A 16,386-nucleotide genomic window follows, 5' to 3' on the forward strand; every position below is an offset into this window, starting at 1 on the left:
CGATATTGGAGCAAGCAGATGGCTGAATTGGAGTTTTGCCACCATCTGTTTACAAAAATATTTTTCGTGTGCTTTGTTAAAGAAGAAAACTAAACTTGCATTCAAGATAACGTAGAGTAGACATAACAATAAATAAATAATACAATTTTCACAAGACCACAAAAAATTACTGCGAGTCGCACTCAAAGATTAGTGGTTAATGAAGTGAATTGACAATTATGACCTTAAGTACAATTCCAAAGACAAAATATTTAAACTTTAATGAACAAAGTTATCCGATACCTATGATTATGGAAGGTTGCAGATGCCTCTTAAAACTAACCAAAGTAGGTAGATAAGTTCTGGTGTACTTAATTTCAGCATTACAGGTGAAATCCAAGAGTTGCGGAGCATGGCAGTATCATCAGATTGATTTGGTCAAATATCCAGTTGAGTTCATTATGACACATGTATTTCCTCATGGTAAAAAAAATGAAAAATATGAGTGATTAATTATTTCCACCTTCACCTTTAATAAATGTGGAGAGAATAATGTAACTAAAAAGGATGGTACTAAATTGAGATTAAAAAAAGAGTACAACATCCAGTAAAATCCCATAAAATAAAATCAGAAAAGAATAAGAGTATAAGTTAATCTTATCCTATCTCATGTAAGCAGAGAGACTTTCTGAAAAACTCTCAACTATTGAGATCAAAAAGTAAATAAGAATAGCTTAATCAAATAATCCTTTTAGTTAAGGGACGTATGAAAAAATAAAAGGAAACCAGAGGTAGTATGCTCATATTTCTCTAAAGCCCGTCCATATTGCGTATTAAGTTCCAGCTTTATGTCACACGACGACAATTTGGCGAACTTCATAAAAATCAAATTTCAAAAAGCAAATGATTTAATTCGATATATAAAGCACCATAAATCGTTGGAATACTCCTCACTTATCATGATCATCATATGGCGTTCTCCCTAGCAACCAGATAAATTTGCAGTGACGTTTACCAACCAAAACAAACCAACCCATGAACACCATTTTCACGTATGTATAAATCTGTCTTTAGGAAGAGATCTGAAACTACTATACAACGTAAAGAACTTATATAGACTCCAGAAACAAGGCTTCTTGTTTGCTGGTCAACCCCAGTTCGTCCAGAGACAGGGTATTCTCTCCATCACTGAAAGCACGCCTTGGATATGGTCTTACCTGCATGTAGTAGACGTTAAATTAGTAAGTACTCCATTCAATATCAATTTCTCTTTTTCGATAGCCATGGTATCCGAGACAAATTGCACACAACTCTACTAATTCTGCGGGGTAACTCTGTCCACTAAGACTTACAAAGGAGAATGGAGATTTGACATGATTCTCAACCCACATTATTTTGATCACTAGGCCTTACACCCTTGGGAGCAGGTATTCAATATCAATTTTAGTTGTTACAAAAACAAACAAATGGAACTAGTAATTCATGAAACAGAAACAAGCAAACACACACACACACTATCTAAACCAAGAAAAAAGAAGTGCACGACCATTTTAAAACGTGTATAAACTCGTTACAACACGGTATTTTGCAAGACACAATTAATGTCAAAGTGGAAGTTCCTAACAATTTTGAAAGTTGAAACCAACCCTAGAGCAACAAACTGATGAACATTTGTTTAAAAACATATATTATCCAAACCCCAACAAATAGGAAAATACCACTTCTAAAGTTCAAAGAGAGTTACCAATCTATATGTCCCGGGTTTGACCACTCTGCCAACATCAATATAATCGAAAAGAGACTGCGAAGCACACATTGATCCAGTTAAATCGTCATAAAATAATACCATAGAATTTGCAGAAAACACGTCTCCTGAACACCAATATACCTGTAATCTATCAGATTTGAGAAAGCGCCGGCCTCTGCGGCTGCCATCTGGCATACGCACAACGAGATTCACAGCATTCTCGTTATCTCCTGTTGGCTCCTGAGGAAGAGAAGCTTCTTTTGCTGCTAATTGTCTCTCCATTTCCTGATCAATAACTGAGTCAGAGATTCTAAAGCCACCAGATTATCTATACTTTACCTACTACAGAGAGAAGATATGGGTTTCACCAATACCTTCTATCTTCAATTTAATAACAATCACAGAGAAGGAAAAATGAATTTTTTTTACCACCTAAAGGATGAACCGTGTTTGTGCATGCATGCACAAACACCCTACGACACGGACATACAGAAAGAGGCTAGGAGCATGTCACCCAACTAAAATGAAAATCATGTTGAAGAACAATAATGATGCAAAAACAGATGGTGAAAAGAAGATTGAACGACAAAAAATCCACATTACCAATGAAGTTTACAAGGGAAAAAAGTGCACGGGGTTCAGTGTTCCCATTATTTCGCCCCTTTTTTTAGGCCAGAGATATGGTACTTTATACCTTTTCCTCCTCTGCTTTCCTTCGTAATTCCTCCTCCTCCAGTCTCTTTTCTTCAAGTGCAGCTTCAGCTTCTTGCTTGGCCTTCAATTCCTTTTCTCTATCAGCTTGCAATGCAGCATGATATTCATCATCCTACGTACAAATATTAGAAGCAGAATCAGGTGAGAAATAGCTAATTTAATTGCAGCTGAGGGCTTAAAATGCTAACCTGCTGTTCCCGAAGTAAACGCTGTGCCACAAGAGAGGGAGATGGGGCACGAGGCATGCGCCATTGATAGGGACCCATAGGTCCATCAGCACCATTCTGAATAGGCTGATGAGGTGCAGATGGCAAACGATATCCAGCACCCTCAGGTATTCCACCAAATATTGCAGCTTCAAGCATGACAGCTTCATCATGTTCCAGGGATGACATGCCACCCCACTTCAAAGAAAACATATGGAAGTACAGGGTTAAGCATATGCATAGTACAAAGCCAAAATGACTGTACGACGAAATCCACCACTAAAACAGCGAAAAAATACCTCATCAGACTGGAAGTCAGCACCGTTTCTCGGGGAGTGATTAAGATTCTGTCGGGGACTTGATAATGGGCTAACAACACGTTCTTCGACATCCTGAGCTGTTTCAGAACCTGAAGATATAGGTTTTCTTCTGCGCCAAACCAGTGGTTCCTCTTCTAAGTCTTCAGCTTCATCTTGGACTGATGAACTCCCCACCTCTGATCTAAATTGCCTGGGGAGACTAGTTAGATAATCCAAAAATGCAGAAATGTGCTCTCTTTACTCTAAAAAGTACATACATGAGGGTAGGTGTAGGTTGAAGCAGGGATGCCCCGTTTGCAAGTGTGAGACGGGTAAGCAATGCGTAAAGAGATATATTGAGAAATTTTATCTTCATTAAAAAAAATCATTCCAGACAATAACCAGTACCTTCCATTTGAAATTGTTGATTTTCCATGCTCATTCTCTTCAGCTGGCCTATAACCTTCTGATTCTGGTATAGCTTTGCTTTCTTCATGCACTGCTTTCTCCTGCTCAGCAGCCTAAATTTCCTCCATGTTAGCATGAGAAATACCAGCTAAGAAAAAAAGTATAGCAATAGTAAAAATGAAACCTTCAAAGACAAAGAGACTGCATGTGCAAGTTGAGCATCCTCCAGATGAGACTCCCTTGGTTGAGGCCTTGGATCACTTAGATTCTGTAGCATGACAAAGTAATATCAATGACTGAAAGCGGAAGAGCTCTAAGGACGTCACAACTAACAATATCACTACATACAATGTTGACATCAAATTGTTGGGTCGACATTTCAGCGTCACGTTTGGAAGCTTCGATCGCAGCACGAACCATTTCCTCCTCAATATCATTGGCATAGTCTGGCAAGACATCACCACCAGGAGCGCTTGGCCCTGAGAACACAGTTGTAGAGTCCCCGCCAAAGATATCTTCATTTGTTCTATCACGCCTGGCAGCATGTGTTGCCAGAGGACCTGGAACTACTTCGTCATCATCCTCGTCAATTATGACAGTCCCGCGAGTTTCTGGGCCATGGGTCTGATCAGCATCTGTAACATCCTCAATAACAGGAGCATTTCTCGAATGACCAGATTGTCCATCCCCATCCTTCACCTCAATAGGGATCTCTCTTACTTGTCTTGGATGTGAAACAAATGGAGCACGGCTTGTAAGATCGGTGTCAAACAAACTTCTAGCCAAACTAGGATCAAGAAGGGAGAAAGCATTTGGACTTCTAGAAGAGGAAAAAACTGAAAAAGGAGGTCTGTGAAATTCCTCTGTAATCGGATCATCTATTTCCATATCATCCTCGTGTGGAGCAGCAGGAACAGGTGCTGCATGTACTCTACATAATTAGAAACAACAAATCAGCAACAGACAGTAAGAAATAACCAGCTACCAAATGGGAGAGAAGGGGAGGGTGGTGTACTAATGAGACTAAGGACATGTAATACTAACCTATTAATGTCACCCTGGTTGAAATGTGCATTCACAGCTTCATTCAGATTTCCACCATGCTCCTATCAACACAGCATATAAGATAATAAGAAAGCTATTTTATTCAAAGAACAAAAGAACAGATTTATGGAGCTCCCATATCAAATGTTATGGTTTTTACGTCAAGCACCGAGCAATGACAATGGCTGAACATTTGCAAAATATGTCCTAAAGATGCAAAAGACACTAAAGTGCATCTCCAACCTTATATCAATCAATAGATTGCCTAGTAACTTCTGACTGATAATAACAGAACTTCAAGAAGATAAAACATGATAAAAGAAAAGCACTCATCCCAAAACTACCATCTCACAAATTTTCTTTCATGCTTACATTTAAGCCTCCACTACAAGACTCTCGGCTTTCTTTATATCAGGTGGCGGAGAGTGATTAAGCAAAAGATGGGTCATGTATCAGAAGGATAATACGGTACTTAATTAATTCAATATTAATTGAGAGGGAAAATGAAAATTTGAATCTATCGAGTATATGGCAGGGGAGGTAGAACCAAGATCCTATGAGCATTAAGTTCAGTTATACACACAACTTTTTTTCTCAAAAATATCTAGAGAAGCCATAAAGACAAGACAGCAATGCTCAGATTCTCCTGAAATTCTATCATTTTCTTGACTACATTTGATACATCACATATATGTTTTGACCAGATCACCTCTCCATTCATCTCCTTCTTATACCGGTAAGACAGAACTGAAAAGGTACATTGAGTGGAGCATTTTTTTTTGGAGGGGGGGAGGGGGTATATTGCCTATCTTTTCAAACTCAAAGGATTCTTTCTAATGATTATCGGAAAGCCTTTTATAGGCACGAACCCATCAAATTCAAAAGACACAAGAACACATATATTAGCTAGTATTTAAATAAAGTTCATTTAACGTCTGGCTGCAGGACTTTTCCAGTTAGACACTTGTGGGTCTTGTGGAAAGAGGGTAATCGAAGGAACTCTCAGGGTATTAGATCATCATAAATGATTTTATACATTTGAGGATAACCTCCTTTTTTCAATAAGGTAAATAATTCTATTGAAGTGTTTGGTCAAAAACTGTATACTTGTCGCATACCCCAAAAAGATATGGTTTTCTATGAACGTCATCCAATCTCTTCTACAAAGAGGAACCTCGTGGGTGCACCAAAGAGAAATAAGGGATAAGAGGTTATTCCTTGACTGTCAAAAATCTCTACTCCTTCAAAAGCTCTCTTGTTTCTCTTTCATGACAACCCACACAAGTGCTAATGGAGAAACCCTCCATGCCCAGCATTTTCTCTTCCATCTTCCATAGTCCCAGTTACACGACCTTCTTTCACAATATCTGGCATCACACCAAGATAAACCAAACCACCCTAGAATTTCCCACCATAAGCAAGAAACTAGCATACAATGTAGAAGAAGGCGATCCATGTCTTCACCCGAGCCCTTATACACATATAACAGAAGTAATAGACTCTCTTGTTCATAGTTTCTCTGGTGCATCCTTGAGGTTTTGTATAGAAAGCTGGGTGACATTTGTAGAGAACAATATAACTGCGTAGGTTCTCTAATTTTGGTATACGGTCTGGTGTACAAATGTTTTTCTCACATTACTAATTTATTTATCTTGTAAAATAATATCTGGCTGCATAAAACTCTATTACACTACAACAGATGAAATAGATCCAATTGAGTAAACACAAACCAGCAAAATTGAACACCACAAGCAAATAGAGACCTGTCTCCAGAACCTGAAGAATAAACTACAATCAACCAGTCAAGAACCAAGTTTTCCTCATTATACTTGCCGCAATAAGCCTCACAATCAGCAGAATTACATTATCCATGACTTCGTCAAGTTCATTTCCAATTCATCCAAATATACATTATGGTACGAACAGTAAAAATAACTCCCTCTATAACAATTTGTTTGCCATTTTTAACTTGTAGAGAGTCAATTTGACAAACTTTTGGAGCTTAATTAAAATTGATTTACCCCTACTAAAAGATATAACTCTCCACGTATCAAAATAGTGAAAGAATACATTAGGAAAATTTAGATCGAATTCACTCAGTTAGCATCTTGGAGAAACAAAATGTGCCAAATGTTTTGAGACTACGGAAAGTGGCTGATTACAGAAAGCAAATATAACATCTAAGCAATAAAATACTAGATGAAGCTAATGAGCTGTAAACAATCAGAAAGCCTCCGATTAGCAGCTTCAGTAATCAGAAACTAAAAAAAAAAATGCTTTTTTCCTAATTCATTTTCTTAAAAATTTAGATATCCAAAAACTACGCAACACTTCTAGTTACAATTCTCCTAATACCAAAATAGTGAAAGAGATAAATTTCAAAATGTTGATCAAAGTTCTATTAGTTCGAATCATGGGAAGCAAAAAGTGCCAACATTTTTGAACAGACGAAGTAGCTGATTAAAATTAAGTAAACACTAATTAATTCCAAGCATTAAAATACTAAACTGAGTGAAAATCAGGAACTCAATACAATCACAGTAATCTATTAATTTTTACAGAAAATTAACTTATCAAGCAAACACAATAAACATCAGATGATTGATTACAGCACAAAAAATATCAAATTGCAAGCAATAAAATTCTACACTGAGCAATAATCATAAGCTAAAAACAATCCGAAAACCCGTACGCTAACAATCGCAGTAAATCAGAACTGCAAAAAAAAAAATCACCTCAAGTTTCTGAATAGCGGTGGCTTCAGAAACACCAGTAATGTTCATGAATGTCTCGATTTCTTCTTGATTAGGTCTCGCCATTTTTCTACAAAAGTTCCCCAAAATTCTGCAGAAGAAACAGAGATTCTCCGATCTTTGTACACAACTGATTTGTGAAGGAAACGTGAGAGAGTAAAATAGATATAGATATATAGAGAGAGTATTTGGGGGAAACTGAATGAGCAGAAAGGAATATTATTATAGAAGGGTTGAGTACAAATTAGGGTGGAATTTGAGGGGCTTGTAAGTAAATAAAGTGAAATTGCTTGCTCCTTCTGTAATGTTCTTTAACTTCCACGACTTTGCCTGTAAAAAGTTAATAAGGTCTAGACTGTAAATTTGGATATCTTGGAGAATAAGTCGATTAGGGGCTTATTGTGTGATTTGGCATAAATGTGGGATCAAAAAGCTCGAAGAGAGGAAATAAAATAATCTTTGCTCCCAAGTGAAGGGATCCCGATTTTTATTTTTAAATAAGTATACCACTATTATTGATACTAAAAATATTAGAAATATAGTTTGAATAGAATAGTTTAGCCTTTAGTGAGAAACTTGAAAAAATGAGTTTTTAAAATTTATTTTGAATATGTATTTTATTTAAAGATTTTTGAATTTTGTGAGTGAAAGTAAAATATACAAAATTGAGTTGGGTGAGTTTTTGAAACTTTGAGAAAAAAACTGGTCAAACTTTAAGAACAAGCAACATATTTAATTTACTTCCCAAATTTTATGATAAAATAAGAGCATAGTCTAGTAATATTGATAGAAATCACCCACATAATTTCAATTCTAGCTATCTTCTTTCTCGATCTTCCAACAATGAAATCACTCACATGATTCCAATTCTCGCTATCTTCTTTATCGATCTTTCAACAATATATTATTGTCATTTTATTATTATAATCATGATATTCGAGTTAGATTGTGTGAACTTCGATTAATTTCACAAACTACCTATCTGTTACCTTCCACCAACGACGAGTACTAGATAAATGTGTTTTTTATCTGTGCTAGAATTGAAATCTGAGATCTCATAATTTTCAACACACTTCGTTGACCATTAATATCCTTAGGTGTCCAACAATAGATTATTTATTTATATATTATTTATTTATTTGGGGGGGGGGGGGATTTTAATAAACAATTGATCCTCGATTAAACAATTACAATTGTTAATCAAATATATAATATTAATTATATATAATATAAAAAAAAAATTGGACGACTATTTATATCATTTTTGGGGGGAAATTTTAAAAATGGCAAACATATTAAGCTTAATAATTTTCTACGGGTATAGTTTTCCTAATTACTCTCTATAGCTATATTGATATTTGTTATGGTCATTGACGTTTGTATATTTCGATGCATTATGCAAATTGAGCTTTCTCATTTGTATATCTCGCTACATTATACAAACTGGACTTCCAAAGAGATTTGTATATTCGCTATATATTCACTTCCAATTTTGTATATTCGCTTCCAGATTTGCTTTAGAGATTTTTATATTCACTTTCAGATTTATATATGTGCCCCGGATTTATATAATAGCCAATTTCATTAAACTATAGCCAATTCGTGTAATTAATTGAAATTATACCCTTATCACATAATTATAATAGTAATGTTTGTCAATTCGAGTAATTTCCTTTTTCTCTTTTTGGTTATAACAATTTGGATGTACTCATAGCCCTTTGTAGGAGATTGAAGAGAAGCATGGAACAGATTTGTTTTGTAATTTCCTTCCTTGTTCCCCATATGAACGTAAGAATAAAGGTTAGGTAGGCTTCAATTTTATAACCTTCTTTTGGTCAATTTAATTTCTATTGGCAAATACCCAACACGATAATTTTGAATGAGTTGAGTTTTCATAATAGTTTACAAATATATCGAGCAAATTGCGTAAGTCAACGTTTTAAATGTAAAATAACTTTTAATAGTTTCATTTTTTTTTAATAAATAAATGATATTAGGAGGTAATTATCATCATTTCATGTAATATTTCTCAAGGTACCCATAAAAATGTACTTAATGGATGAATCAATTTATGCATCAAATGAATATTCACATGCTTTGAAAAAGTAAAATATAATTTATTTATATCGATATTCCAACAATTTCATAATAAATAATAAAGAAAAAACAAACAAACTCGTATAGGTGTTTTATTTTAAAATGGTTGAAAATATTATTTCATAAATTTCTACTCCGAACTCCAATTGATGCATACTTGGTGTGTTGGAAAAGAAGATTCATAGATCTTTAATTTGATAGATCACGGACTATCTAACTCTATATATGCTGAGATATATAATCTTTTGAAGTTGACCATTATATGAAATCATGCGAAAACTTAACCGATATAAATGCTTTGAACTTGATTTGGTGTTTAGGTTCCTTATGACCTTAAATCACATCCAATACACTTCAAATATTTTGAAAATGACCTTAACATATATGCACAACTTAGAAGTCATCGAATTCGGGCCTATATGCATACAGAGGATGATTCAGTTCTTTGCTTAGAAGTTATGGGGCATTACATGGCCTTTTGCTGGACTTCTCATTTTGGGCTTGTTTGCTTTCACAAATAAATTATATATAATTTTTGATAAATATATATATAAAATAGTTAAAAAATTTCATAAAAATATTAATATTTATATAATTCTTTTTCAGATTTTTTTAATGGAACAAAATATTATTGATTTTTGAAAATATAACATCAAACCATGGATACTCCTAATCACGGCTATGACTTAAATAGTAGTCCCAAAATGGGCCATCCATTCCACTAATCCCGTATATCTTGCGCTAGGCCCAATTAAGTAACCAAGCCCATCTAAAATCACCCATACGAGTTGTCACAAGTTAGGCATTTCTCCGGTTCGAAATTCGATCGCTGCAACTCTGCTACCACAGCCATTGGAGCTGGATCTGGAAGCTCTGGTGCAGTAGCAATAATGAAGGAGGTGAAGAAGAATATGAAAACGAAGCCACACTTTTGGAGATGGGCAGTAGTATCAGTGATCTTCAGATTAGTTCTCATTTACTTCCCCAAAAACCTTAACTTAGCTACTCGTCCAGAAGTTTCCACTCCGGTCACCAGCCTCCGCCGACGTATTTAACTCGCCGGAATTCATATTTATACATACAGAACATCGATGTATCAGTATTAAGTTTTTTGATTGACATTTTTTTTTTTACCTCTCGGCAGTGGCAGAAGGTTACTGGTTAACGCAGTTATCGATGTCGCCATATGCCGGTTCGTTTCCTTTATTTCCCTACTTTCAACTGATAAGCTCATTTTTACTTTTGCTTGTCACATTTTGGTTCATGAGAGTAAATTTGACTAGCTAAATTGAATTAGATTAATTCAATACATTAAATTTAAATTTTAGGTATCCAAAGACTATATGAAAAATACTGTAAGTTGTAATCCTTCTTATATTAATATGATGAAAAATAGGTAAAGAAGATTGTTGGTGGAAGTTCATATAATTTGACTTTTAAGAATCTAAACATGACATGTAAAAGTAAAAGTAGGGAGTGTTTTATCTTTTTTTTGATTGTTTGATTCGATGTGGTCAGAATTTCACTTGTTTGATGCTTTCATTTTGAATATTCTGGAAGGTTCCATGTATCACGGTTCTCCGCTTTTGCTCTCGGTTCTCGGTCCGCTTACAATGAAAAAGTAAAATATTCAGCTTCAGCTAAGCATTCCTATTATTGTTGATTTTTTTTCTATTATTGTAACTTATTCAATTTCTTCTTGATGTCATTTGTAGAATTGAAGGACAGCCTTATCATCTTCTGTGCAGGTATTATCTCTTTCTTGCTTTCTACAAAAATATGGAAATACTCATTTAAGGCATATATATTGGTGCGGATATATAATTAAGCTTTGCACTCGTTCAATGATAACTTTTTACATCATTGAATTTGGAAATAACATTTAAACAACTTCTTACTAACTCCTATATGGAAAAAAATGATTGGTTACTATAGAATCTTCAATGGCTGCATTGTATTAAAGATCATACTGTGATTATCCTGTGAATGGGTTCATTAATGGTTTTCTAAGGAACTTCAGTAAATGGCATTTTCATTTATTCTTGATTCTAGTAGTATGATGATGAAAAAGTATTATTGAGTATGGTTATCAAAAAAATTAAGTTTCTTAGTGTACAGAGAGTTTTCCTTTGTGGAAATTAGACCCATTTTCACCAAACCAAACAGAGAAGACACGTAACATGAGACAGAGGTCATACAGCTTGAAACGAGTAACCTGCATGTAACATGTTTCCGTTTTTGTGTTCCTTCAGTGCTGAATAATATTTTCTACTGTTATTGCCTGAGACTATAAAATGTGCAGATAGAAAAGATCTCATGTTGAGTTTTATCTGTTAGTTCCTCCTGCAGCATTATTTCTGAGTAGTTCTTTCAAAATTATGAAGTCACATGGACATTCAACCCATTTTTGGATATAGTTTGGTTTCTGTGATTGCAGATTTCATCTCTGCCATGCTAATCCGGGCAACTGGCCTTAAACTTCGCATGGCATATTGTGAGAGATTAAAATCGCTGGGTTTGGGGAAGCTCTTTGAAGTTTCTGGTGAATATTCAGCTTTAATGCCGAAATTTATTTGCTTCTTCACTAGTTAATGATGCAATAACCACCATTCTTTTGTTTCAGAGATTCTACCATCCGAGGACATTGCTGCTCTTGTGTACTTGTGGAACCCTTTAACCATTGTCACGTGTGTGGGTTTCAATACAACCCCTGTGGAAAATCTTTTTATTATCTTGTCACTTTATGGAGCCTGCATCCGTAAGAAGTCAATATTCCTTTTTATATGTTAGTGGTTTTTTTCTTTTCTTCTTTTTATATAGTTTCCTCACCACTCCATTTATCCGCTTCATATTTGCTTTTATGGAAGGGGAAACTAAGCATATTTGCTCCTTCCTTCTTGGTGCTCTTGATAGGGCATACTCTATAATTTTCATCTTGTTGTAATGAATATAGCCTTTTGTTTTCCTTTACAAAAAGAGAAAATTTCCTATGGTGCTTGTACACGAACTGATTTATTTACTCGTTCGTATACAGGAGTAGTCCCATTGGCAGCTTTTGGGTGGGTTGTAGCATCTCATTTGTCTCTCTATCCGACAATTCTGATTATACCTGTAAGTTTTTTCCTTCCCTAATGTCATAAAGGCTGAAATGACGCATAAGTTTAAATGGAAAGAGTGGAAATACCTATTGAAGTCTGTTTTACTTTATTTTGTGAACATCAATGTCTATGAGTTCTTCTAATTTCTATTAGGTTCTTTCCGTTCCAGATAATCTTACTGTTAGGTAATGGTCCAGATGCAGCCCCAAGGAAATTGTTCCTGATGTATAAGAAAGATGAAGACGACAGGTCGAGTAAAGGCCGTGGCTTATCAGACCAAAAAAGCTTCTCATGGAGACCAGTTGGACTCTTCTTTGTCTGGGTTTTTATTTGGACCTTATATACATTGGTTCTGTGTGGCATCTTTATGAAAAACTATGGTGGCCTTTCAGAAATGTTTAACAGGTACTAGTTATTTCCTCGTGCTCGTCATCGCCTAGACAATCTTAACTATTAAATATTCAATGGATCTGGGTTTAAATGGAGCAATATTGATAGAAAAGATTCATGTAGCCGAGACTTACTAGCTCGGGATAGGACAACTTCCACAGCCTTTTTATTTTATAAAATTCACTTGACAGAGAAAAAATTGACTTTTCTTTCCTTGCGGTATGAGTGAAGCAGCAGATATTCTGTTGTATTTCTTCATATCATGCCTATCATGATTGATAGCCCATCTTTTTTCTCATTTATCACCTTGTTGCTACTTGCTATCAAGTTTCAACACTTGAAGCTTTTCATTCTGCTGTATTGCCGAATCAACTCGATGGCGTTAATTGATTTCATTGTTGAACACTGCATTCGTGATTCGACCAAGTTATAGGTCTTTTTTTAAGCTAAGTAAATTTGACCAAGTATATAGTAACAAGGTAATTATCTATTTCATTGCCATGCTATAATTTTGTGTTTGTCAGCAAATATTCCTGTACATTATTGGAAAATATCTTGGTTGCGTTTATTTGCTTATCTCTATTGAGACTTGTTGATACGTCTTGTATCATTTATTGATTTGCAGGACCTATGGGTTTATTCTTACTGTCAAAGATTTGTCTCCAAACATAGGTGTCTTGTGGTAAGTGACTATAGAATTGCATTTTCCATGAATTGTCTCTTCTTTCAGTAACCTCTTTGTGCATCTTGGCTGCAGGTACTTCTTTGCCGAGGTCTTTGAATTTTTCAGAGATTTCTTTTTGATTGTTTTTCATGTGAACATCCTTTTCATGATACTTCCCCTAGCCATAAGGCTAAAACACCGACCGTGCTTCTTGGCTTTTGTTTACATGGCAATCTGTTCAATGCTTAAACCCTATCCTTCAGTGAGTACTCTTATCCTGAATTTACTTCACTCATGAATATTAACACAATTATGAATTTCATGTTTGAAGATTGAGTACTTCAACCTCTTACATCTTGAGATAATTGTCGATGTGATATTATGACCTCTGCAGGATAACTGGAATCATGTGTCTGATTTTTTTTTTTATTTTATTTATATTTATATTCTTTTTGTGTGGGGGTGGGAGCGGGGATTGGGGGATCTTCTACAATTTGCAGTCCCCTTTCTAAGAGGATGTGTGAGGACTGTGTAGTTGGGAGTTTCTTGATTTTTTCCATTGTCGGTAGGATGCTGAATTTATCATCTAGTACCCTATCTGGTTGTTCAGTCTTTCTGACACTTTAAGTTCAGTCATGATGCTGTCGTACATGTATTTATGTTAGGCTGATTCTGAATTTATGGATCTGAGATGTACCTTGTTTGACGAAACTAAAGCTGATTTTATGAATGCTTAGCATGATTGGTGAACCATCAGATAATACTATCTCTTGTTACTGTGCTCAAACTTCTTAAAAATTATAAGTGCTTGTTTCAGTTTTACTAGTGCTAACTTTCATCATGTTGAGTAAAGTGCTTATTTAGTGCTCGGTATTTCTATTTGCTTGTGTCTTTTCCAATACATTATGATCATTTCTTGACTCCTGCTTAATCTGGCTCAATAATGATCAGGTTGGAGACTCAGCTCTGTACTTGGCTTTGTTAGCTTTGTTTTTCAATGAGTTAGCAGGTACTAGGCATACCCTTTTCTCTCAATTACGGTCCTAACTGGATTATATCTGACCATTATATTCATTGCAGAAATGCAGTTTTCCTTCTTCCTCTTCTGTGGATATGTTGGAGTTTCCCTTCTTAGTCCTGTGATGCACAACTTGTGGATATGGAGGGTATATATCTGTTTCATTTCTATGCTTATGCATTATTGCTCCTACTGTATTTTAAACATTGGCAATTCCAGATATGCATTATGTGCTTATGCAAATAACTTACTACCTTTGCAGGGTACTGGCAACGCCAACTTTTACTTTGCAACAGGAATGGCTTATGCTTGCTTCCAGGTTTGCTTTTGTACCTTTACTGGTATATTTCTTGGTATGTATGGCCTGTGAAACGTGTCATGCATTAAGAGAGTTCTGGGTCAAATCAATTGGTATCTGGCTTGTGAAATATGCCCTGTTGGTGTTTCTTGTATTCTTTCTTTGTCATGGAATACTTTGCTAGACAGGTAAAGGTATTCTAGTAGAGTGACATGGCTTCTTCATAGATAAAGAAGGTTTTGTAATCATGGTTTTGTTTGCAAATCTGAATGAACTACTTCTAAAATTGCCTTTTCCTATCAGTAGGGCAACAAACTCTTGCCTTCATCTTTTCTTAAGCAAGAAACTGGTCATGTGAGGACCTACAGTGTCACTCCTTTCTGTGGAAGTTGAGTGTTAAGTTTCGAACCCCATAAATCTGCTCTTACCAATGCAGTCATGTCATCAAGTAAATATTTGGCTAGATTAAACGTATAGGATGCAGTACAATCATTCATGTTTTTACATCATTGTTGAGGTGTCAATCCCTAATTTCCTATTATTTAAGCTGATAAATTGACTAGTCTCTTCTGAGATTAGCTGGACCAACCCCTTAAGCAGTTTTGTTCTACGGAGTTTCAGTTCATTCAAATTGCATAATTGCTCACCCTAGTTTTTGGGACCCTGCTCCTCATCTATATTTGTTTATTTGATGTTGTATGAATACCTGTGCAGATTATATTGGTTGTTGAGAGTGTGAGTGCCATGTTGAACCATGACAGAAAGATCAAAAAGTTGGTTGCAGCTACATAAGCTTGAGATCTAAACACTATATAAGAGTGCAATCCGATCATACGCCAGCATTTTTGGGCCAGACAGATCCATATTGCAGTTGGTTGCAGTTTCTTTTGATCAACTCCTTTGCAACTTAACTGGGTCTGAGTTTACTTCCATGATGAGAGTTTCTGCTGATGGCCATGGAATGGCCATTTAATGGACGTGTCCTACTGTTTATTGGTGTACACGTGATAACTCATACCAAATCATTGAATTCTGGCTTTTACACGAAAGTTGTATACTAATGTAATCTCTCTTTTTTGTTTGCATGAGTCCTGGCTTCTTTCCAACTGGCAGATGACTTGCCTGGTAAATCAGCATGTTCTAACACATGTTTTTTGGTGTATGTATTTCATATTCGTTACAGACCAATTGGGGCTAGCTAACAAATACCACTATTTTTTGTTTTGAATCTTCCAAATCATTCCCACGGGAGATTCAGATCCATTTTTTTCTGATCCTTCGAGAAAAAAGATTCATTCTCTTCATAAAAATTAGGAGGTAGAACCACTAAAGATCTCTCTCTGATTGATTATAATTTACAATATGCTTGGTTATATTCTCATCAACCGATACATGGCTTGATTACGAGCTTGGCGATGATGGCCTTATTACCTAGGCCGACTCCAAGTTGACATATTGTCGTAAATAGAGGACAGAAAACAAATAAGAAAGCAATGGATGAAAAAGAGATACTGTAAGCAAGAAATGTTAGATGCACCTTGCTATGCTATTCCTAGTCTCTCTGAGTCCTTTTGTATGCATAATGTTGTAATGTTCAAGGTTAAGCTCAAATTTAATCCTACCAATTTTAAAACGAGGTTCGTCTCCATGGAAGAAATATTCACTACTTCT

The 16,386-nt window shown here is 35.4% G+C and overlaps 2 protein-coding genes across 3 annotated transcripts; one reads left to right on the forward strand and one right to left on the reverse strand.

The window, feature by feature from the left end:
* Positions 1-883: 883 nt before the first annotated feature.
* Positions 884-7,367, reverse strand: LOC129889989 (plant UBX domain-containing protein 8). Of its 2 annotated transcripts, none has more exons than XM_055965479.1 (11): positions 7,133-7,367; positions 4,398-4,459; positions 3,702-4,284; positions 3,538-3,621; positions 3,354-3,466; positions 2,946-3,147; positions 2,629-2,844; positions 2,421-2,552; positions 1,868-2,011; positions 1,724-1,780; positions 884-1,196 (listed from the first exon to the last, which is right to left on the reverse strand). In XM_055965479.1, exons 1-11 carry the CDS (start codon positions 7,214-7,216, stop codon positions 1,089-1,091), a joined length of 1,785 nt encoding a protein of 594 aa, XP_055821454.1. In that variant the 5' UTR covers positions 7,217-7,367; the 3' UTR covers positions 884-1,088. The 2 variants fall into 2 exon arrangements, with proteins under 2 accessions (XP_055821454.1, XP_055821453.1); XM_055965478.1 differs by having other exon boundaries at positions 2,946-3,156; positions 7,133-7,366.
* Positions 7,368-10,031: 2,664 nt separating this feature from the next.
* LOC129889990 (uncharacterized) lies at positions 10,032-15,943 on the forward strand. The gene is made up of 14 exons (XM_055965480.1): positions 10,032-10,294; positions 10,392-10,439; positions 10,808-10,868; positions 10,963-10,995; positions 11,665-11,789; positions 11,871-12,005; positions 12,282-12,358; positions 12,515-12,750; positions 13,361-13,417; positions 13,493-13,661; positions 14,351-14,408; positions 14,480-14,565; positions 14,680-14,736; positions 15,430-15,943. The coding sequence occupies exons 1-14, from the start codon at positions 10,138-10,140 to the stop codon at positions 15,505-15,507; spliced, it is 1,377 nt and encodes a 458-aa protein (XP_055821455.1). The 5' UTR covers positions 10,032-10,137; the 3' UTR covers positions 15,508-15,943.
* Positions 15,944-16,386: the final 443 nt, after the last annotated feature.

The sequence above is a fragment of the Solanum dulcamara genome, chromosome 5, assembly GCF_947179165.1.
Source record: "Solanum dulcamara chromosome 5, daSolDulc1.2, whole genome shotgun sequence".
Classification (NCBI taxonomy): Eukaryota; Viridiplantae; Streptophyta; class Magnoliopsida; order Solanales; family Solanaceae; genus Solanum; species Solanum dulcamara.